Source organism: Amphiura filiformis, chromosome 9 (assembly GCF_039555335.1).
Source record: "Amphiura filiformis chromosome 9, Afil_fr2py, whole genome shotgun sequence".
In the NCBI taxonomy this organism is placed as follows: domain Eukaryota; kingdom Metazoa; phylum Echinodermata; class Ophiuroidea; order Amphilepidida; family Amphiuridae; genus Amphiura; species Amphiura filiformis.
Genome location: NC_092636.1, coordinates 62,958,575 through 62,983,201, shown reverse-complemented (window position 1 = coordinate 62,983,201; position 24,627 = coordinate 62,958,575). Strand labels below are relative to the sequence as shown.

At 35.8% G+C, this 24,627-nt stretch overlaps 2 protein-coding genes across 2 annotated transcripts in view; one reads left to right on the top strand and one right to left on the bottom strand.

Moving 5' to 3' along the window:
- LOC140160216 (TBC1 domain family member 19-like) overlaps window positions 1–24,627 on the top strand; it is a 527,882-nt gene that overhangs the window by 491,506 nt on the left and 11,749 nt on the right. The gene's annotated exons all lie outside the window — the stretch shown is intronic.
- On the bottom strand, window positions 16–24,627 carry LOC140160383 (eukaryotic translation initiation factor 4 gamma 1-like). The gene is made up of 9 exons (XM_072183622.1): window positions 24,605–24,627; window positions 13,537–13,790; window positions 11,832–12,008; window positions 10,725–10,922; window positions 10,291–10,431; window positions 7,810–7,878; window positions 7,111–7,286; window positions 1,313–1,417; window positions 16–267 (listed from the first exon to the last, which is right to left on the bottom strand). The coding sequence occupies exons 2-7, from the start codon at window positions 13,786–13,788 to the stop codon at window positions 7,260–7,262; spliced, it is 864 nt and encodes a 287-aa protein (XP_072039723.1). The 5' UTR covers window positions 13,789–13,790; window positions 24,605–24,627; the 3' UTR covers window positions 16–267; window positions 1,313–1,417; window positions 7,111–7,259.

Sequence of the window (24,627 nt, the reverse complement as noted above, 5' to 3'; positions counted from 1 at the left end):
TTGCCTTACCCTATTTCTGCCCAAATTAATTAATTTTGAAGGATCTATCAGCGGCCTGCCTTTATTTGTAGCGGACACTGTGTGCCAGTCACTGTCTGGCTGTGGTGGTCCAGGTCGGCCACCGCTACGAGGCTTCTCTCGTGATATGCTTGCATGGAATGCTATTTGTGACTCCATCCTCTTCTGGTTCTCCTCCTGCCTGGCTTCTTGATGAATTTGTGCTATTGTCTTGGGTGTGTTATCCACCTTTCTTGGTATCCAATTGCACTGTGGTTACAAATGTAACAAATTGTCATGTCTGTGCAATAAAGTCAATGGCTCTTAGGGTGGAAACACTTATTCCCCGACTTATTCATCATGTTGATATAGAAAGATTGACAAAAACAGATTCACATTTCACAAAGTAGGGTAAAGTCATACCTCATTAATTTTTATTGGCACAAAAAAAATGTAGCATTCCCTTTTGACATATGCATTATTTAAAACCACATCTGTCCGACATGATTTTAGGGTTAAAAGAGACCAGTAGCATAGCGTGGGTCATCATAAGGGGGGGCACCGACCATGATTGGGGGACACGGGTAAATTGGGGAGGGGAGGCACAAGCCATTTTTCGGCAATTTCCCAATGTGATTTTTTATATTTTCGAATCGATTGGGCCCCTATGGCGCTACGCTACTGAAAGAAACTGACCCTTCATGTTATCCTACCATTTATAGCTACTCCACACATGAAGCATGACCATTACACCGATGTCACATTTACCTGGCAGTGCTTAACAATGTCACCTCCCATATTAGGGTGGTTTTTGAGGCATTTTGGTGCTGTATATAACAGATTAATTGAGTAGGGCAAAGAACACTGATATTTGATGCTAACTGGACATACGGTTTTCAAACATACAAACATTTTGAATTTTCAAACATACAAACATTTTGAATTTCTTTGTATTGTATTGTTTTGATCAAAAATCAATATAGTTAATAAGCTAATATATTTGAAAGTGCTCATTAATATGTAATTTTTGCCAATATTTTGCTAAAAACAATGCATAAATGTTCATAACATTTTTATTTAACAGAATATTGGTTTCAAACTTTGTCAAAGTGTTCCTAAATGACTTCCAGATAATTAATGCATAATTAATTAGCTAGCTGCTAACTAGCATTTATGCAAATTAGCGAATTAATTATGCAAATTAGATGGCGGCTGGACAATATAATACATTAGAGAACATATGATGTGTTGTTGCCCTTATGTTTCACCATACCCGATGCTATAACAAACCCAAAGGTTAACTTGATCCACTCACCTTTCTTAAATCTTGCACATCTAGAAGCTTAAACTTGATTTTTGGAGGTATTTTCTTGTTAGAAATCAATTTTGCTATTAGTGTGAAGTACCGGTTCATACGATCCTGCGAAAGCATATAATAAATAATAGTACCAGTTAAATACCACCTCTTTATAAGGACCAAACTTATTGTCTTACAATAGGGACCATAGATCAAGTAAGGGTATAAATCCAGTATTGGGTGTAACGATTCTCAAGACCTTTTTCCAAATAGCATTATAACAAGTTAAGGGATTTGGAATGAGCATTTTGAGCGTTTCGACAGTATTTTTTGTGGGACATGAGAGCACATCAGACATATTGAATTGCATTCTGAATTCCGAATAATGTCTTTTTGATATCAAATAATTTTCATTTTTTGAAATTCACGATATAATACAAATTTTATGACAAATTAATTCAAATTTGATATTTTTCACATTTTTGATATATAACAGTCCTCGAAATAAATGTTATAAATCTAATGATATATTCTTAAAATGTATGTAGCTGGGAGGAAAAGTCGACGATCAATTGAAAATTTTGACTTTTCATATTGAAGATATGGATTTTTTTCCCCAAAAGACCAATTTTTTTTTGGTGTTTTGGGAAAAAAATCCATATATATAATATGCTTCCGTACCTGGTAGCTGCAAGACATTACAAATATGTGGCATGCCTTCCACACTATTTAGAAGCCATGGAGTCGCTGTCAGTTATAATAGCTCCAGAAGTTGATACTGCCTTCAAAAGTGGCAAATTCACAGTAATTCACCAGTAAATATTTCAATGGGGTGTGGATTGACATGGCATTAGAACAGACATACAATTGTGATGCAAATACTCGCTTATTCCATGGCATAAGCCAGCAGCAAGCTGCGATGTTAAAATACCTTATGATAGCTCCTAGACTAACTGCCATTTCTGGACGTAAAAGGGATGGACACTTGGACAATGTAAACAACAAACACCACGAAGATACTCCAAAGGTGACTATATATATATATATATATATCAACATATCAATGCAACAACTGAAATGCCAAATGCCATAATAACCAAGATGGTAAACCCATTGGTTTACACTGGTCAAGATCTGCTTAACATATCTACTAGACACAGGGCAACATCCCTAGACCTTATAAATGCCAGATAAATTGATATTACTGCACTTAAGAAGGCACAGGAGACTTCTAGTATGACAGCCGACATTGTTAAAGTCACTGTACTAATTTGAGGCTAAGCTTAAAAAGAGAGAAAGAAAACTGCTGCTAAATAAGCCAAGAATGTTTTAGCAGTACACAATGGTACTTTAGCACCAGTAGTAGAAATTTGTATTTTGTTGATGGATTGGACGAGAAAGACAAGAAGTCGGTATTCCAGCATGAATAGATAAGCTATCCAGGTTCTCTATTTCAGCCGAATGGCTGCATTTGAGCAAGGATTTGTCATGGGAATGGGAAATGCAGACTTCATAAATGACATGAAGATAGACATCCCTAGGATTTGTCAGCTCATGAGTCACCCGCAAGCATGAGTACTGATGGTAGTTGTAGTGTGATAGTTGAAGGGATGGCCTTTATCAAATGGTTTCAGCAATTCAGAAGCGAAACTTTCTTTGATTTGCAAGCATATTATCTGAAGAAATTGCTGAGTCTAAGACCTGCAGGTTGTGATGACATATTTTGTCGGGGATAGGTATGATGTTGGAGATCTGGTATCATTGAATGGGGAAAAACGGAAAAAGCGAACAAAGGGGAACACTTCAAAGGAGTATGACCCACAGGATATCCTGCTTATTCCCGACTGGGGTTTATTCATGATGAATCCAAAGAATAAATCCAACCTTCTTCACCATCTTGCAAAGGCATGGGAACGTCAACATGGCAATCTACCACAATGTGTGCATCTCATATTTGGATATTGCGGCGGGTGTTGCGATCATTCCTGTTGTCATGTGCTCTCCATGAAGAAGTAGATACCAGGATGTTTGCCCATATTCAGCAAATGTACATCACCACAAGAATGTTGTAATATAATGCAACTGACACAGATGTAATCATCATGGGAATGTATACGCTGTACGCATTCATGGACTGAAGGAATTATGGCTTCAAAAGCTAAACATCGCGCTACCATTGCATACCACCGTGGAAACAATGAGCAAAAACATGAACGTTGCTGAACTGGAATTAACAGCAGTGATTCTTTCTTGCGACACTACTAGATAGTGATAGATGCAATGCCTTCACAGCATATTAAGGTAACTATGGTGAAGATGGTGATATGGAGCTGGAAGAAGAAGTGATAAGGGCAGCAATTCTTCTTCGCGCTCTATCATGTCTATGGGCGGTATGGCTTCTCTTGTAGTTGGGATGATTTGCGAGCCCCTCTGTTTGTAAAAGAAAAAAGTGGACTTGAGACATTTTCCCCCTTGCCCCCTACAGAAGATGCATTTGCCCAACACATCTTACGTCGTAGCGCCAAACAAATCATCATTAAGCAGGCCATCTGTCTGAAACAGATTATCCAGATCCAACGCTGTATGGACGGAAGATGGCAAACCTGTCCCCATTATAATGCTGAAAGACCCCCAACCCCAAATCGCAATGAACTATAAGTCATGCGGGTGTCTAAATGCATGAGAAATTGTAAATGTAAAGGTAGCCCTGATAAATGGGTACGTGTTGCAGCTGATTGCATTCTGCTGCAGGATAAGGATGATGAGTAGTGTCAGATATGAAACTACAGACAGAATAAGTGGTGAAACAACTGCAACAGAAACTGCAGTTGGGAAAACTAGGTTACAGAAGTAAGTCCAACAGAGTCTTTCTTATCACGCATGAAATTAAACCTATTTATGATATATACAATACCTCAAATTATACATCAAACAGTCAAAGCTTCAAATTTATGTAGATAAACATTTTAATTACTCGTACAAGAAAAACAAAAAGTAGACAAGTCTGGTGAAGCTCAAAAGTCATAATGCAAGAAAACTGCAAGAAAAGTTGAATTTTCATACAGACAGCAATGCATATCAATAGTTTCTGTCGTTCATAAACCGTAAAGTGTGCGGTTCTTACACGTGTTGAAATTAAAGGTAACGATGCTTGTCATCATATAAAGCAATAAAAACTATTTCGATATTTTCGAGATGTGGATTTGATGACGTCATCATATTATGTCCGATAGATGTTATACAAATATATATTTTGGAATCAAATAATTTTTTTTTCTTACTAAAAGCATCCAAATGCATATGAAAATAGTTTAAATATATATTTATAAATATTTTAAGGTTAATATATAAAAAAATTATGTTTATCAGAGAAAATACCAATATCTATAGCCATGTAAAAGTGAAAAACGGTTTATTGAGAAAATCGCAATCAAAAATTATATTTAGTACACACGTCAATGTGAAAAATAAAATTAAAAGTTATCTAACACAATATCTGAATACAATACTGCTTCTAACTTAAAAGAAATGGAAGAAGGGGTATTTAATGTATCCAAACAGGCAAGATTTTTTTTGTAAATTTTGTACTTTTTTATCCAAAATTTGATGACGTCATCATATTTTGTCCGATAGACGTTATACAAATATATATTTTGGAATAAAACATATTTTTTCTTACTAAGAACATCCTAGTGTATATGAAAATAATTTGAAAGATTTAAAAATTGTTTAAAATATATGTTTATCAGAGAAAATAGCCAATATTTATAGCCACGAAAAAGTGAAAAAAACGGCATATTGAGAAAATCGCAATCAAAAATTATATTTAGTACACGCGTGAAAAATAAATTTAAAAGCTCCCTAACACAATATCTAAATATGATACAGCTTCTGCCTTAACAGAAATAGAAGAGGGGTATTTAATATATCCATACAAGCAAGAATATTTTTTGTATAAATTTTGCACTTTTTTCACCAAAATTTGATGACGTCATCATTATTGCGCAATATCTATTTTTTCCCAATCCTGGAGAAAAATACGACCTTTGAATTCATAATCCTGAGGTTCCAGACTATCAATATACATTGGTTGTAAAAAAGTTCTTTCAAGGTAACCCAACTCATTTTTTGTAGGCTTGGGGCTCTGACTAAACAAATCACACTTTTACGGCATTTGTTTCATTAACTGAATATTTATCATATAGCAGGTGTTGGCTGACATTGTGCTCTACAATTATTTCAGTTTTGGGCCGAAATAAAATGACTTCGGGACAAAAACGAACGATATACACGTTCATAAAAATAAAAAAGAAAGTAATTTTATATTAAAATTCTTTACTCTTCAAAGACGTGTGATTTTGTCCCGTAGTCATGTATTCCGGACAAAAACTGAACTAAATGTGGAGCACAATGTCAGCCAACACCTGCTATATGATAAATATTCAGTTAATGAAACAAATGCCGTAAAAATGTGATTTTTTGGACTGTATATCGTCTGTAGAGCGTATATGTATATACATGCATCTTGAATAGCATTATATTATAGTTTAAGCCTGTTGAAGTTACACAGCTCTGTGGCGCAATGGTTACGGCATCTACCACATGCGCAGTGAAACACGGGTTCGAGCCCCCGAATGTATTTAGATTTGTTTTTCTTTTCTTTTTTATTATTATTTTACAATATCCTTCATCATATTATATTTGTCATTCTATTAATCTTTGCCAATGTCCGTCTTCTGTACGGTCTACCTATATTTTACGGCACTGTACAAATATCATCATAATTGCCGCACCGATGATGTTTTCATATAGACATACATAAAATTGACTCGGACAATCCACGAAAAAAAGGTTGGCACACTTTGCCTGTCTTTTGGTATATCTCTGCTTATAAGATATTAGTTTCATATTTGTGCAGGTCAAGGTCATTAAACCAAGGTGGAAATAGAAATCAGACCATCCTGCTTAATCGACTACCAATCTACATGTAATACGCACCTTAGACTATGCCATAGTCAATTTTTATGAATAAAAATACGTTATTAATCATGATGAACGCATTCAGTTGAACTCGAAATTATACTGATATTTATTACATCAAAATACTGGTATAAAATGGTTATGAAAAAGTTTATATAATTATATTTGTGACAGTAAAAGTAAAGTATACGTAGGCTTATATTATTGAATGCAACATATATCATAATGGCACTTCAATACTGAACAATTCTAATTTTAGAATCTGCCAGTTTATTACGAGTTAAAAATCGACTATGGACTTTCACTTTTAAGCAGAACTTTTAAGCAGAACCAGGGACTTCGTTCTCTAAAACACACTGTCAATCATACTTGTTTATCAATCAAATCTAACCACAAGACTAAGCATGGTGGTACAATACGCGCTAGATGCGTACGTTCACCAGCATTCCAAAGATAGATGTGTACCATGTATAGTTAATGGTAATGGTACGTGTCGGGAGGATTTAAACAATAACGAGATCTGGGCGACCAATCACAAGCCAGATTCATTTAAAGATGCATTACATCATGACCAATTTTAGTTAGGCCAGATATTGGCCTAACTCTCCATAGAGTCCCATGTTAAAAATGTAGTAACCGCAATCCAAAGTCAGTAGTCCACTTGTGAAGCTAACATACAGAGGGAGTATGGTGACTGAAAAGATGATCAGTTGTGAAAATCTATCAATTGTGCACAAATTAATTAAATCGGAGCTAGTTTTAAGCTTAAATGCAATATCCAGAGTATGCACAATCATGACAATGGGCAAGTGGACTACGGAGTAGTCTATACGCACCTTAGCACGTTCATGGTCCAAGTCCTTGCCAACTGTGTTCATCAACTCACACATACATTCTAATGATTCGTTATCTTTTGCTCGGAGTAACTTGAAGATGCAATCATGCATGATATTCTCTGTTAGCATTCGGAACTTGAAGAGTTCACCTAGAAAGTGTATATATTCCCTAGCGCCTGTATTTTAAAAAAAATGATATTATTTAACAAACCTGAATTACATATTCTTAAATGGGCTGTTTTCTTGACAGGTGGCTTAGTAAGCCTTATGATTACGGAGTCCTGGATGCTACTAAGCCTAACCCATTCTCCAAGCCCGAGTCTAAACTCTGCATCCCTTTGTACAATCTAGGTAATTGCATAGGCAGTATCAACATACTGCAGCAACTATTCATCTATTTTCTCCAATTTTAGCGCTGACATATTTGGAAAATATCCCCAATCAGTTCTCATGCAAGTGTATAAATTCAATGTCCAGTTTTTGAAATTGGGTGACTTGTGTTTGGCAGGTGTTGAATACATATGACTGGGCGTTTCAATTACGTAACACATAGAGACTTTGGCATCATCGAATGGCTGCCTAGTGCTGTTATGTGTAGATTCTATTAATTATTATTGTATTTTTTTTATTATTCCTTTCTCTGCGGTTATTCTAAATGCTGTGTGTATAAGTATAAGCAATTTGATTGTCTATACCTACCTTTTGCTTAGACTTCTCTAGCAGGATGCAAAGCTCCTCTTCCCGTTTTAGCCTGGTTGTAGATCCTACCTATAAGATGAACAAATGACACTAGCAAATCTGATTACAATGGAAAAGCCTAAGACTAATGTTGAGATGTATCTGGGTAACAATCCATTCCTAAAAATCAACTTGGCCTTTGGGTACCTAGCATTTGTATGTGTCTGGGGAACAGGCTATAGCAAGGGTTAAAGGGTATCACCCCCATTTAAAGCTGAAATACCTTGCTTTTTTTGAAAATTTCAACATAATAACCCTTACAATAAAACAAGCAATAATTAAGCAATCACATAAGCAATCAACAAGGCTTTGATTCCTTAATTTTCCCAATAGAGTACCCCATGCAGATTTTAAGCAATTGAAGCCTTATAAGCAATCACTTGCAATCTTTGATTGCTTAATAAGGCATCATAAATTGCTTAAATAAGGCACCACCGATGGCTTATATTAAGCAATCAATGCCTTATAAAGCGTCAATTTCTTATAAGCAATCAATATGCAATTGCTAAGGCTGCATATGGGTGAAATATTTAAATGAGCTAAGCACTAGCAATCAGTGATCAGTGATTGCTAGCAGTTGCAATCAGTAATTGCTAGCTGATTGAATAACCCTGACTGGATGACTCGGCTAGATAATAGTACTCATTGAATATGCATGTGGCACCTTTATAGTCCCTAAAAAACAAAAACGGGATATTTGCAACTGCAATTTTTTTTTTGTCAACTGTACCCCCGAAATTTTATCCCCCCCCCAAGTTCCAGTAAAACCAGAACATAATACTGGGTTGCTTAAAACATACTTATGAGGCGAGCTACTTTACAAAATGATAAAACATATTTTATATCAATGACATGGACATTTCATTGCACATCAATACAAATTTTGGTATCATTAATATGTTTCCTCTGTATTGATGTAGAATGGTAGGCTACATTAAAATGAGGGGGTCAAAATAGTTTTGAACCTAATATGTGACCGCCCACGGCGAATGAGCCGTAAATTCCTCCCCGGTCAATTTTGTTTTATTTCGTGTTTAAAAATAAACATCATAAACTTAAAAATGGTATATCATTTGACTTCAAACGATATCCAGAAGCGGGGTTATGGTTTGTTAAACTTTGCTCCTTCAACAAAATTACAGCTTTTTACGTTTGTTGCATGTGTCTCTTTTTTCCGCATTGTTGGCAATAAATATCAAACAGTCATAATTGGCGGTCATTTCAAATCATCCCCAAGTCAACGAGGTTTAAGAAAGTTCTCTCATTGTTAATTGTTGGTTATGCATACCTGTACAAAATACAATGCCTGGTAACCCACCACTTGAACAGGATTTAGCAATATAAGCAAACAAAGACCAGAGCTATTAAAAGTTCTATAGCCATCTAAGGTAGAAGCTTATTATCCACTTCAACAATAGGATTATTGATTAGTTTTTGACTATCGAAATGAGACGGATGTCGGACCAGCTTAAGTTACCGATGAATATGACCTTCGTACACATTTTACACCGTAACTCAGAATACAATTTAGGGAATTTACGGCTCCTTTGTGCTGCCGGGTCACATATGAGGGGGGATCAAAAAAGTTTTAGGTCCATTGAGGGATCTAAAATGAGAGTTTATTGCGTTTCGACAGTATTTTTTATGGAACATGAGAGCACCTCAGACCTATCGAATTGCATTCTGAATCTGAAGCATGTCTTTCTGATATCAAATAATTTTCATTTTTGAAAATCACAATATAATACAAATTTTATGACAAATTTTTGATATATAACAGTCCTCGAAGTAAATTATATAAATCTAATGATATATTCTCAAAGTGTATGTAGCTGGGAGGAAAAGCCGACGGTCAATTGAAAATTTTGACCTTTCATATTGAAGATATGGATTTTTTTCCCCAAAAGACCTAATTTTTGTTGGTGTTTTTGGAAAAAAAATCCATATATTCAATACGAAAGGTCAAAATTTTCAATTAATGGTCGGCTTTTCATCCCACCTACATACACTTTAAGTATAAATCATCAGATTTATAAAGTTTACTTCGAGTACTGTTAAATATCAAAAATATCAATTTTAATGATTTGCCATAAAATCTTCAAAGTGTTGGGCATTTTTGGTAGGGTCAATTAAGGTCAAACAGGGGTCAAAATTATAAAATATCCCAAATTACTCGTCTGGTCATAAGGAATCCAAAAATGTATAATTTGCAACCTTAAGTAACGACGCTATGGGCAGATATGTTGCAAATGTCAACACACTTTAGGCTGGGTGCAATTTTACTAATATGCTTAAGATTGTCCAAATTTTACATTTTTTAAGTTGTTCAGTTGAATTTGTCCAATTTCAATAATTTTGGTGTCTATATGTTTACTGATATGGCAAATTCAACTGAACAACTGACAGCACTGTCTCAAGGAAGATAAGTGGAATAAATCTCACTTGTAATGTGTCTATTTCTTTCCTCATCTGTGTCAAATGGGCTTTCTCTGTCTTCTCAGCTTCAAAAGCTCGCTGGCATCTGTTGATGAGAACAGTTCTAAACTGTAAAAGACCGGATTCATTGGATGCTGGTACTTTAATCTGTAAAAGACAAACAGAAACACAATCAGGATTCAAATATGAAATTTATTATACTTAGTTTTCTGGGTTATTAGGATGAACAAATTTTAATATTTCCACATAGTAGCCAGTGCACATAAACGTTGAAAAAAACAACCCAGTGCATCGGCCGGATTCGAACCGGCGACCTTCGTAATACTAGCACGACGCTCTAACCAACTGAGCTAAAGAATTTGAATTTGCTGTTTTAAAACATTGCACCAGAAGCAATCTTACTTAACATTTACTTTTGGAGGGAGGTTGGCAACACTCACCTGAGATAGAACTCTACTCATGTTGGCATAGGTTTTGCTGTGAGCTAACTCTGTGATTGCCTTTTCAAAAACTAAGTCTATGATTGCTATTAGTCTTTCTTCATTGTCTATTGGAAGCTGTAGCGTTCTGGACATAAGTGTCTGGAAATTCGTAGGCGTCAATTTATTCAAAATAGCCCTAAATGTCTTTATTAAGTCCTGTAAACAATCAAACAAGAAAGGTACAATTTGGAATGGTTAAGATGAAATGATAATAAAAGACTTACTTGAAATATAAATTGTACGCAAGCAGTGGCGTAACTAGGGTTGGTAGCGCCCGGGGCAAGAAGCAAAATTGGGGCCCCTACCCCCACCCAGTGGCGTAGATTTCTTTTTGACATTGGGGGGATGGGGTTGGAAAAAATTTCTTGAAGTATAGTTAATCCAGCACCTTTTTGCGACATAATAAATTTATGTTACAAATGCGTGCGAAAATTTTGCCATTTTGAAGCTAAACTGTCGAAATATGCAGTGGCTAAAATAGCCAAATATGAGGTTAAGTGAGGCTGATTTGGCGCCCCCTATAGTGGTAGCGCCCGGGGCACATGGGAAGAGACCCCAAGATGGGGAAGGGGCACCGGTCGCCGACAGTACTGTCTTGGTGATATACATTAGCATTTGTACTGTACAATTGGTTGCAATTGTACAGTACAATCGGTCGGACAGGAATACATACATAAAAACATGACATAAAACATGAAACAAAAAACATAAAACAGACATATAGACAGACAAAGTCCACAAACAAGACAAGAAAGACAAACATACAGATAGACAGTACAGACAAACACAAAAGATCTTGGGGAGCCACCCTGGGATGGGGAGACACTTCGAGATGGGGAAGGTGCACCAGTCGCCGGCAGTACTGTCTTGGTGATATACAATAGCATTTGTACTGTACAATTGGTTGCAATTGTACAGTACAATCGGCCGGACAGGAATTTATTTCTGCCCCCTAGTTACGCCACTGTAAGCAAGATCCCTCCTGATGACTGCTCCAGGCAATTCACTTGTTACATCTAGTCTACATAGAGCTATCAAACTCATCATGATGGCATTCCATCTTACCTCTGTCTCTGCCTCCTCTTCTGAGGAGTGCTTCTCCATCCCATTCATGCTTGGTTTCCAGGGATTTTCAGCCTTTTTCAAGCTAACCTCCAGACACTTGAATTCCGTAGTAATCACCTTCTTTGGTTCTCTCAACGATTTCCTATCACCCATTTGTGACAACTGTGGTGGGGTTTGCTGTATTGCGGGAAAGAGAACAATTAATTAATTTATAATTTCATCATGGGAATTACTATGGTTCGTTTTATCTTTTCAGTTTCCGTAAGTCTTTTGTTCAGATACGAAAACGCAAGGGATTTAGTAAGTTAGTGAATTTATCAGTATGATCCATGATTGAAAATAAGCTCTGCAAAAATAAACATTTAAAATAAACACGAGTCTTGCATATAGGCCCAACCAATTATCAGATTAGCTTGCCATCGTTACGAATGAATAGAATAAATTATCTTTGCTCCAATGCAATTCTTTTGTATTGCATTTCAATATAAAACATGATTACCAAATCACCACTTGTACGCGCCTCATTGGGGAGACTATTTCGACGCTCGTTTCATCGCCAATATGACAGACTTTTGCTTATAACTTGGCAACATGGTTAGTATATATTTCAATGCAAGACTATTTTTACGAGCCACTTACGTCTAGGCGTAAGTGCATATACACCAAACACAAGTCAATTGAAGCCGCATACAATTTACCCCAATTTAGGACCGTAAAATTTAGACTCTTCTTTTGTCTAGATTAGCACCCAACCGCACATCTCAAGGTTTTATGTCAAAAATCAATATAACTTACCAAAACGAAAACTGAAATTCACGAGCTTCAAATTTTCAGTAACTAACAAAAGGCTAGAATAAAAGATTGGTCACACTTGGGAGACTACCACTTCAGATACAATGACTTACAAAAACGGATACGGAAACAGAAACTGAAAAGATAAAACGACGGTATGTAAAACACTTTGGGGGGGGGGGGAGGTGTTAAATCCAACATTTTTTAATAATTTAAACCTGGTCCTAGTTATTCTCATTTGACCTTGGCAGACTAGGGTTTAGTTTGGGAGATGTTCCAATGAATCCAGTAGGGCCTAATTTACAATAGATTGAACACTATTTTGCAATTGATTTTCTGATGTGAAAAACTACAACCAATTCAGAAAGAAAATTGTAAACAAGTTTTGTTCATTTAAGAATAAGGGGAGTTTAATGACAGTAATTTGCATTTTTTGTATGACATCATAATCATTTCATCTTTTCGCCAAAGAAGTGATGATGTATCAGGATTAAATACCATAGCATATATCGCCCTACACTACAAGCAGGTTGCACTCATCACCTGTGTATGTCTGCAATCATAGATTGAATATAATACTGCTCTTTTCAAAGATACTAATCTTACAGGTGCGAGTGATAAGCATGATATGAATATTCTATACAATTTGACATCCAGATACCATGTGAATGTACTAGTGCAGTGCGATATATTCAAAAATTGTTTATAATAAGTGAATATAATACTGCTCTTTTCAAAGATACTAATCTTACAGGTGCGAGTGATAAGCATGATATGAATATTCTATACAATTTGACATCCAGATACCATGTGAATGTACTAGTGCAGTGCGATATATTCAAAAATTGTTTTAACTTGTTGCTATGGTAGTTAATCCTGTTACATCATCACTTCTACAGTGAATAAAAGCTACCTTAACTCCTGCCATTTTGACCGATGAGAGTGTGTTGAAGCCTCTGATTCCTCCCTTAGGGAGAGAAGCTGGTTGTTTACAACATGGACAGATAACTTGAGATTTACCAGGGCTGATTTTGAACCATTCTTCAAGACATTCAAAGCAAACATTATGCAGACATGGTAGGCATATGGGGTCATCAGGATATGCAGCCTCACAAACAGGACAAGCCATGGTTTCCTCAAGCTTGTTGATATGAGAAGATGCCATATCTTTAAAATCAAACAGAACATATAGTCAAGAAGCAAGAAGAATGCCATGCAATTTTTCTGATTAAGGCCCCATTTTTTGTTTTTAAGCACTCCTAGGATGACCAAAAATCAAGGTGGCAAAATACTACTCTGCTCAGATAATAGTTATAGCCCTTTATTCAAAATGGCATCCATAAACATAAAAATGCATTAGGAACTATCCTTAGCAGAGCTTATCGGCATTTTGGGCCTGTTGAATATGCATAAAGTCAGCTTCTGTACTTATTTATTTATTTATTTATTATCAGAAGTTCTTTTTCCCATCTTCTATGTAGTTTATCTCAGTTAAGAGACTCCCATCATATCATTAATAGGAGTTCTTATATCTGTTTACAAAAGAGTACGAGCAAGTCTATTATAGTGCACTTGAAGTGAAGTTGAAAGGGTGTTTATGCAATTTGTCCAAACAGGACTGCAATAGTCAAAGTGTGGCATGACAAGGGCATTGGCGAGCATTTTAAGGGTATCGTTTGAAAGATAATACCTAAGTCTACGGATTATGCCAATGCGCTTTGAGATATTAGATGAAATATGGTTTACATGTTCATTCCAAGATAATAATTCATCAAATATAACACTAAGATACTTGAATCTATCAACTCTTTCAATATTATTACCATTGTATGAAACATCAATATCATCAAATTTATTCAACATATACCTTGTGCTAAAAATCATGAGTTTTGTTTTCTTGATATTCAACATGAGATTATTTTCATTCAACCAAGAGGCAACATTAGACAAATTATCATTTAATTCTGCTTGAAGAATTGATGCATCATTACAACTACATAAGAGTTGTGTCATCTGCATACATTATAGTTTTACAGTTAACAGAGTTTGGAAGTGAATTTACAAAAATGATAAATAATAAAGGCCCTAAGATTGTACCTTGCAGAATACCAATATTCACATCTTTAAAGTCAGACATTGTAGAAGAGATATTAACAGCTTGTGACCTATTACTGAGATAAGATATAAACCATTTTAGACATGAACCAGAAATACCACATTGCTTTAATTTGTTAATTAGAAGACTATGGTTGATGGTATCAAAAGCCTTATTGAGGTCAAGGAAAATGCCACCAGTTAATTTTCCATCATTCATATTTTTGAGAATGTAGTCAGAGGTATCAAGAAGGGTTGTAGTGGTTGAGTAGTTATTCCTAAAACCAGATTGAGATGGATGAAGAATACCATGTTTAGATAAATAAGAATACAATTGATTATGAACAGCATGTTCCAAAATCTTAGAAATAATGCTTAATACAGAGATAGGTCTATAGTTACTTACATCTGATTTGTCACCATCTTTATAAATAGGTGTGACTTTTGCAAGTTTCCAATCAGAAGGAAATACAGAAGTGTACAATGAAAGATTACATATATAAGCAAGAGAGTCACAAATAATTGGTGCAGAAAGTTTCACATTGAAATTGTCAAGACCAGAAGATTTCTTATTAGAAAAATTACAAATTTTGTCAAAATAAAAGAAGGAGAAATAAAACCAAAATTGAAATTACTAGATACATCATCATTATTATATTCATCATTAGTAACATCATTAGCATCATCACTTTTATTTACATTATCAAATTTTTGAGCCAGAGTAATTCCAATTGATGTAAAGAATAAAGTTTATTGTATCTATACAATAAATAGATTTACCTCCTGTGAAATAGACTAGTCCAAAGCCAGTACTTGGACAAATCCAATTGATTGATTTATTGATTGGTTGCCTAGTAATGGCTTTATGCAAGGGCCAGTGATGTTTAGGGACTATTGTTTGCGGTGACCAATGGGAAGTGGTCAATGACATTCTGGCGCCGCCCAGTTTCTCCAGGATACGCCATAAGGATATCTGTCTTGAAAGGAGTAAGATGTTTCTGAAATTTGGTAATGGAAAAAATTTTCCCACCCACCACACCCAAATTTTTTTTTCATATTCCAGTATTCAATTTTATCGGGGAGCAGTAGTCGGCTGGGAAGACCCCATATTGTACGGGATATTGAGGATCACATACCAAAAGTGTATTGAAATATGCGTTTTTAATGGTAGCCTCTAGGTAATGGCAAACTGCCAGGAAGAGAGGGCGTTAAGGGATATGGACATAGAAATAATGACCAAATGAACATATTGTTTTTTATACCATAATATTGTAGTATCTTAATACTATCACAACTTCCGCTGCATAACTTACATAAATTCCCGCTAAAAAGCGGTTCTTTTAATTTTAGAAAATAAATTAAAATTCACTCTGGGCTTTTTGTACTGACTAGACCAATAGACTAATTTTTCCGATACACACTATATAGCTCTGTATATATCAAACTACACAATGTAGAACAACCATCTTTCGTGCTTCCGTGGGCAAATACCTCTCTATTGTAAAGGGGTTTTTTTTGTCCCGGGGTCGCTCCATTGCAGCTCATTAATTGTGGATGTAATGTGTATGTATAGCTGTTAAGACACCCCAAGAGGTCCAATTAAAAAAAAAATTCAATCAAAAAATTAAAAAGGTCCAAAAGTGCATGGGAGTATTAATTGACAACATACAAAACTTTGGTGATCACTGGTGAGAAGAGGTCCAAAAAGGGTTATTTTTAGAGGTGTTTAAGGCAATAAAATCTGCGTGCGCAAGAGTACTTTTTATTCAAAAGTTTTTTTTAAAATCACGCTTTCTCTCCCCCCGGCCCGTACGCAGGATTTTATTTGGGGGGGAGGGTGCTGATTTTGAAAAAGTGGACTTTTTCCAGGGGGGGCGATTTTGTGAAAAGTGGACTTTCTCCCCAAAATTTGGACCTTTGCGTCGCACCTCGCACCCCCGCCACGTGGGGTTGTGGGTTATGGGGGTGAGGGGTGTGAGCAATAGCTACCTTTTGTCATTATTTTGTGACAATGTTATGGCGCCCTCAAGTTTGAGGGTACTGGGACTTGAGATGCTTTTAGGAGAACATTTAACCATGAACAATCTCAAATGATATATTTGATACTTCCTGTATCAATATGAGGGAATATTCTTGGTATTATAGAAGATATGCAATACAACGTCACTTATGAGTTATGACAGACCCATCGTCATTTAAATACAATTATGTTCTCCGTGAGGTCTGGACAGTAATGTAGCCAGGATTTTACTGTTTGAAGGGGCATAGCCACATTTTCTTCCCCATTTGTCAATTCCTGTCCCATTTTTAGTCATTTTAAGGACACTTTACTCTTTGCCGTCCCCATTTTATCCCTGAAAATATTCGAGGGGGGGGGGGGCAATTTTCACTCGGCTCCACCTCGCTACGCCCCTGGGCCTGGACATTACACCTGATAATATATACAAAACAACATGTGATAGGTATTACTGATTGTGGAATCGATCTAGATAAATAATGTTTGTAGGCGTAATAACTTACAGAGTTTCTGTCCATTTTCATGATTTTAAGCCAAAATAATGGGATAAAATGAAAGAAATCCAAGTAGAATCTTTGCTGTTTAACGTGGAGCTCTATGGGGGATTTAATGTTGTAATTACGACATTAATTCAAAATTGCCCTGTTTCCTAAATCTCGTAGATTCCATTTAGGTGTAAGTTGGAACATGTGTTAACAATAGGGCCTACAAATAAACTAAACCAACAAACATAACGAATTGAAAAACAACAAGAAATAAACAGTCATATAGAAAACAGTACGTCCCAGCACACAATTCACATATACACGCAAATTTTGACCTAAACAGTGCACCCCTTCACGACCCTTACACCAACATACCAATAACGCGCAATCCAATTTTTGCAAAGTACGGTACCTCTTATAACTCGCCACTAATAAACTCTAATGTAAATATTTCCATTCATTGCTTATAACAAAAAGAAGTGTTATACACGGATTCTCTATCATCATGATCCATGATGCAGTCATGTCTACAGTAGAATTCATCTCGACCTTTGCAGGACTTAAACCCCATTAAAAGCTATTAAACCAAGATAACACTCATTGAAGCAGCTCAACTGATTAAATCAGATCTTCTCTGGTTGTGCACAAGTGTTTGGTTTCATATGCGACATCACAATAAAGCTGGTATTATAGCTTCAGTTGGGTAACCGATTATAAAGGAAACGAAAGGAAACAATGGTATGTGTACCTTTGTTCACGAAATGAGACAATGACCTGCTTTTTGTTAACCAGCATTCTTCAAAATGAGCAACATAATGATTGTTGACTTAACACGGTTTGGAAATAATTTCTTCATATTTTTGGTGTTATCTGTCGTTTACATATCCTTCCTAAAACACAAAAGTGCGACCCTTTCCAAACATCTAAATTAGCTAAAAATTTAGGACATGTTACAAAACTATATTTTCTAGAACCTATTTAGAATAGTTTAAATGTAGCTTGTACCGTTTTGTTGTGGCATCCTTGAGAACGGAGCGGTCCGTTACCAATATAGCTCAATATTTTCGGTCAAATCTCCATTCAATTAACACGGGGAGTTGGCTAGCTATGAGCTAGCTATGCTTTGCCCTCACTCATATTTTACAAAAGTGCGACCATTTCTGAACATCTAACCTAGCTGTAATTTTAGGTCATGTTAGAGAAACATATTTGCTAGAAGTTTGGAGAATAAATTAAATATTGGCTGGTTATTTTTCACACAGTGATGTTAACTAGGCAAGTGTCCATTCTTCCAACATACATCATTTGTAGAGGTCACGCGTCAATGGTGAGAGCACTGTGTATTGTGTATAGGAAAACGGACAGTAACTGCAGTATGCATCTATGAATGAAGACAATGTAAAATACCTTGTCATTTCTTCAAGCTACATGCAAGCTCATGTAGAACAAGACTGAGTTGTAATTTTAACGTGGCACTGTGGCCTTTGCTTGCTTTTGGAATAACTTCGCCATTTTATAGAGTGAAATTGTCTTCAAATTGTGGCCAACTTATACAATCGACCATTTCGGGCACCAGGATTATCCCCTATGCAAGGTACATGAGAAGTTTTGGGTAAGTTCACAATATTCTTGTTGCCCAAAACATTGAAAATGTTGCCGAAAATTTAACTTCTTACAATAATGCGATATCCTACAAAGGTCCATTTTTACATGGATTATGCTGACACTTGTGGCTCTCATTTAAAATCTATCTGTAGCACAGCCTTTATTTTGGTATCTGCGGTTTTGATAAACTGTAGGGAACTAATGTAGATGGTTCTTTGGTTTAAAAAACCGATACTGTTAAAAATAGCGGGATTTATGCAAGCGACATTTCTAGTGTGTAAAATGCATTGAAAATTGTCGGCTAAAGAGTGCATATAACAATAACTATCTACATTCCATAAACATTTTCATAAACATACCACCTATTTTGGGGCAATCGCTGCAACCGAAATATGAAATTCCAGGCCATCTGTAAAAAAGAGTGTGAGCATATTTTACTATGAACTTGGGACATCACAACACATGTTTTAATTGGTGTCAGACCTATTTTAATGATACGATAATTATGCCCCCAATAATGGCTTTCATTTGAACTATTATTTGTTAAACTGCTATTTTTACTTTTTGAGAAATTAATGAATTTATCGAAAAACTCTACGGAGAGTACTACCTTCCTCCCCCCCCCCCCTTATTGACCAAGGGAGTGGATTCAATAAGTTCACAAGTCATGAGTTTCACTTCTTTTGGAGAGGGAGTCCTCATTTGGGTACACAGATCTAGGGGTTCAGGAAATCCCTGAAAAAGGGGTTTGTAGCTTGCCGGTTAATACATTTCTGTTAACTTCTTTTTAAGAAGTTGGGCCACACTTTGAGCATGTTTGAAATTTCCTGGAGGTCCCGTTACAATAAATTAATTTGGGCTAACTACTCTGTGAGAACAGAGGTAGGACCACACTTGCGTGTGTGTAATAGGGCTGGGGAAAGTCCCTGGAGGGCCCTGTATCTTACGAGGAATTAATTTGGGTTAACTTCTTTGCAAAAAGAGAATTTGGGCCACACTTGTGTGTGTGCAAAAGGGTTTAGCAAATTTCCTGGGGGCCCCGTAGCTTACGAGGAATTAATTTGGGTTAACTTCTCTGCGAGAAGTTGGGCCACAAGTGTGTGTGTGCAAAAGAGCTCGCTTAAATTTGTGGTGTGTCCCATATTTATTCATTCATTCATTCATTCATTCATTCATTCATGTAGTCATTTCTTTCATTCATTTATGTATCTTTCAAGGATTTAATTCGGGTTAACTTCTCTCTGAGAAGTTGGGCCACACTTGTGTGTGGGCAAAAGGGGTTTGCGGGAAATTTCCTGGAGGGGCACCATGGTCATTCATGTTTCATTCATTTATTCATACAATTATTCATTTCTTCATTTCATTCATTTATGTACCTTACAAGGAATTAATTTGGGTTAACTTCTCTGTGACAGGGAAAATTAGGCCACACTTGTGTGTGTGCAAATTAAGGGCTCGGGGAAATTCCCTGGAGGGCCCTGTATCTCACAAGGAATTAATTTGGGTTATCTTCTCTGTGAGAAGTTGGGCAACACCTTGTTCTTGAGAGGCCCCGTACCTTACGGGTAAGTAATTTAAGCATGGGCTCGGGAATTTCCGAGAGGGCCCTGTATCTTACGGGTGAGCATGCACACTGTGTTTAGATGGTTAAAAAGGTGGCGGTAAAAAGGGACATGGCCACAAAAATTTAATCTTAAAGCCAATTATATGAAAATAATTTGATCACCATAGGTAATTGCATAAGTGTTTACAAATAGTAATTTGTTACTAATATATTTGAGAAATAGTGCATGAGAAGTTGAGCGAAATTATGTCAAATATCAGATTACTTTCCTGAATGTTCCCGGCTTCAGGAAAGTAGGATTAATGTTTTGCACTTTTCTAAGGTATTTATATTAAAGGATTGACTCAATAAATGTATGTAAATTTCTCTTGAGAAGTTGGGCCACGTTTGATGTATTGGAACGGTACCCTTTTGGTCCGTATTTTATTGGATAAGCTGAAGTTAAATCCAATTCTGGATTACAAATAAATGGAGATACTCCTGATGGATATGCCTAGCAAAACTTTTGAGTAAAATGTGCCTTATTTCATCTGGCTGGGGGTAATGAGTTGAATTCATTAGCAATATCTGTATTACATGTTGTAAACCCATCATCAGTTTGAACAGATCTGACACTTGCATTATTTCTTGGAATTAGTTTTTTTATTGTTTTCCATAACTTAGTGGAATTATTTACATTTTCTTCAATGGCATCAGTACAATATTTCTTTTTCAAGTGTTTTTTTTAAGTTATTTACTTTGTTTCTTAAAGACTTAGCCATCTTCTGGATCATTAGCAATCTCTATCTTTAGTCAGTTTAATGTAATCCCCATTAATCCACTCAGGAAGATGACCTTTAATTCTTTTTTCTTTAAGTGGGGCATGTTTGTCACAAATATCATTAAATTTTTTCTTCCAAACGTCCCAAGCACTATTTACATCGTTATATTTTTGATTTCATTGCAGTTTATGTTCTTGATGTTGTCAACAAAATAATTAGGATTAAATTTTGTGAAAGAACAAGTTTTAATTGTTTTTGGAGGAAGTTTAACTTTTTTATTTTTACGTATTACATAAATCATGCAATGTTCAAGACCCAGATTAGGAACTCCTTAAGATGATAGGCCTACCTTACCTGGTTTGGTAACAAATGCTAAATCAATTTTAGTTTTACTTGTTTCAGTTATTCTTGTATAATCTTTAATAAGTTGTTTCATGTTACTGTGAGTGGCACGAGTATTTACACCGGGTATTTACTTTACTTGCCTCATAACTTTTACAAAAGTCTATATAAAATTAAAATCACCTACGATTATTACATCATCATATATAAGGAGGTGTGGTTTTGAAATACCCAGGTGAAATACTTGATCTAATTTGTCAATGTAATCGACCTTCGAGTTGGGTACTCTGTAAACTGTACCAAGAAGGAGAGGCTTTGTATGTGGCAAATTGATCTCGATCCAGAGTGCCTCAATATTATTATCATGCAAATTAGATTTTTCTTTAAAAACAACACCATCTTTCACATAATATAATAAGTTAATAGTTATTATTTAGTAACAGAGAGCTTACAATTATTAGTTAAATAGCTCCCATAAACGTACAAATGCATTAGAAACTATCCTACGCAAAACGCATTGCTATTATTACTGATATATGTACGGTATTGGGCTTGTTGAATATACATAAAGTCAGTTTCAGTGCTTAATAGTCACTATAGACTATGCCATAGTCGATTTTTGATAAATAAAAAATATGTTATTAATCATGATGAACGCATTCAATTGAGCTCAAAATTTATTTATACAAATCGATGTTTGTCACAAGTAAAGTATTCAATAAATGCCATCAATGGTCATAAAAAGGTATATATAAGAAAGTAAACGCAATAAGTAAATGCAACATATCTTGGCTTAAATTATAATGAGCTCACTTATTGAACATTTCTGATTTTGGGATCTACCAGTGCACCCTTATAATAATAGACATGAGAAGCAGGTAGGCCTTCGAAGTATGGTAGACCTTTGGAGACCTGTCCGGCGTGGTCGGAAATGGCTAATCTCCTGTGTGATTATTGGCTTTTAAAACTAATCTTAAAAGATTAGTTTTAGGCATATTTTACTAAAGCAACCACTTTCAAGATTGTGTTACCTAATATCCCCACCATGCTCACAAGTAACTAATCAACCATGAGTTAAGGAGATGGTGGTGTTCTTAACATGAATATGACAACAGCAGAACCCCTAAAGTCATCATTTGTAATCATTTATATGCACGATTGTAATTTTTGAAACAATGGGATAATTGATGGTAATTTGCTGGCAATTTTGGTCAATTTACCAGTATTTTATTTGACAAAACTCAGCTCAGAGGTAGAATATATTCATTTTGTTATATTTTCACTTTGTTGCCATCTTAAACTTCATTGATGTTGAATCATGGAGAAACAACAACAGGAAAATTATATGAATGGTTGATTAGATGTGATTTTTAAAAATGCAAAAATTATATAAATTTTCAATTTTTACCACCCACAAACACAGATTTTGTTATTTTTACATGTAATTTTGACAGCCATTTTGAAAGGGCTGCACCTGTGTTCAAAGCAGACTGAATTTTTACCACCCAAGATTTTCTTGTAGTTTAAGGTGTTTTTTACATATAAAAACTGGTTTGAAGCCTTAATCACAAAAATTGCATGGTGGTTCGAATACTCCATCCTTCTGCAACTTACTAATAATTGATTATAATGCTTTAGTCATGTTTGACTTCATGCAAGGAACATTAGTACAATACCCATAATTATTCATATTTGTGTAGCAATGTTGCAAGATTGTTTTATTCATCCAATCAATCCCCAAAATTGTGCCCTGCTAAAGCTAAATGGAGCTGGCTGTGGTCACGTTGGAGTGCCAAATGTAGGAACCAGGCTATACACCAATCCGAGAAGCATTTACTGTATTTGGCCCTCTATTGATGGAACCACAATTGTACCAGAGCGGGAGATTTAATTTGTTCAATCAATTCATGATCGTGTATTGAAAATCACTGTTGTGTACAATTCTGTATAGCACACTAACAAAGTAATTGATGGAACCCCCAACCTTGGGACAACACAGTTTTATGTCGGGGACACCAGGGCGGATTCAGGGGCGCGAGCGGCGCGCGCCTCTTTTTTTGACTAGCAAAGGGCACCGGTAGCTTAAAAATACAAAAATTGTAAGAAATTTAAAAAAAAAGGAACAAATTCGGCCATGAACAGCAAACAATGGGCCAAAACCATTGAGTTTTCGAGGGGGTAACCCCCTTTAACACATAGTTTTCGTCGTCGACCAAAAGGCGCCCCCTTTATCAAAAATTCCTGGATCCGACCCTGGACACCGCAGTAATGGCCTAGTTGGATTGGTGTATAAACCACAAGTTGGGGTAGTATAGGAGGCATATAACGAGCTTGGTCATTCCTACTATTCCTAGAGTCCAAAGGCCAGGGTAGCTGTACATGACAGAAATTACACAAGAACATGTGGATGCAAAGCATCAGTGGAGGGCGCAATCATTTACGACCAATATTTGGAAAAAAATACATAGCAACCGAGGTTACAAATGTTTACATTCTATACAGATTTTGACCTAGAAAAAGTGGATTGGTTAAAAAAATGCATGCATATTATCAAAGACAGAGATAAAAAGATTTTATCGCGTCTGACGTCATCTGTCAATCAAACTCGAGCATGGTTTGTTTACAAGTGTCGTGATGATGAATGACTTGCTGAACGTGGCGGTATAACCGGGCACCTTATTTTTAATTTTGCACTTTCAAACCATCTCAAAAGTTAGGTCTTTATAGTAGGAAACTTTCTTTCATGAAGGCACCATGTCAACAATGCCTAGAAAAGTTGCTTTTTGCCTTGTAAAAGTACATAATTTTTCGCCATTTTCTGCTATTCCTATAGCTATTCCTTTTATGCGTTGTTAACCAATCAAGGATCGTAATCGACAGTGATGTCAGACGTGATAAATTCTTTTCATCTCTGTCTTTGATAATAGTAAACATGGCAAATATCTAAGTTATACTAGATAGTTACATGTAACAAATGTTATGTAGGCCTATAGGCCTACATTAACCTTTGAATACAAAATCAACTAGTATGATGAAAAATAAAATTAAAAAAAATATCATGTACAAAAATTAAAGTTCATATCATTTATTCTGTAATTCAAAGAAAATCTTACCAGGAGACCTTGTAGTACACTGA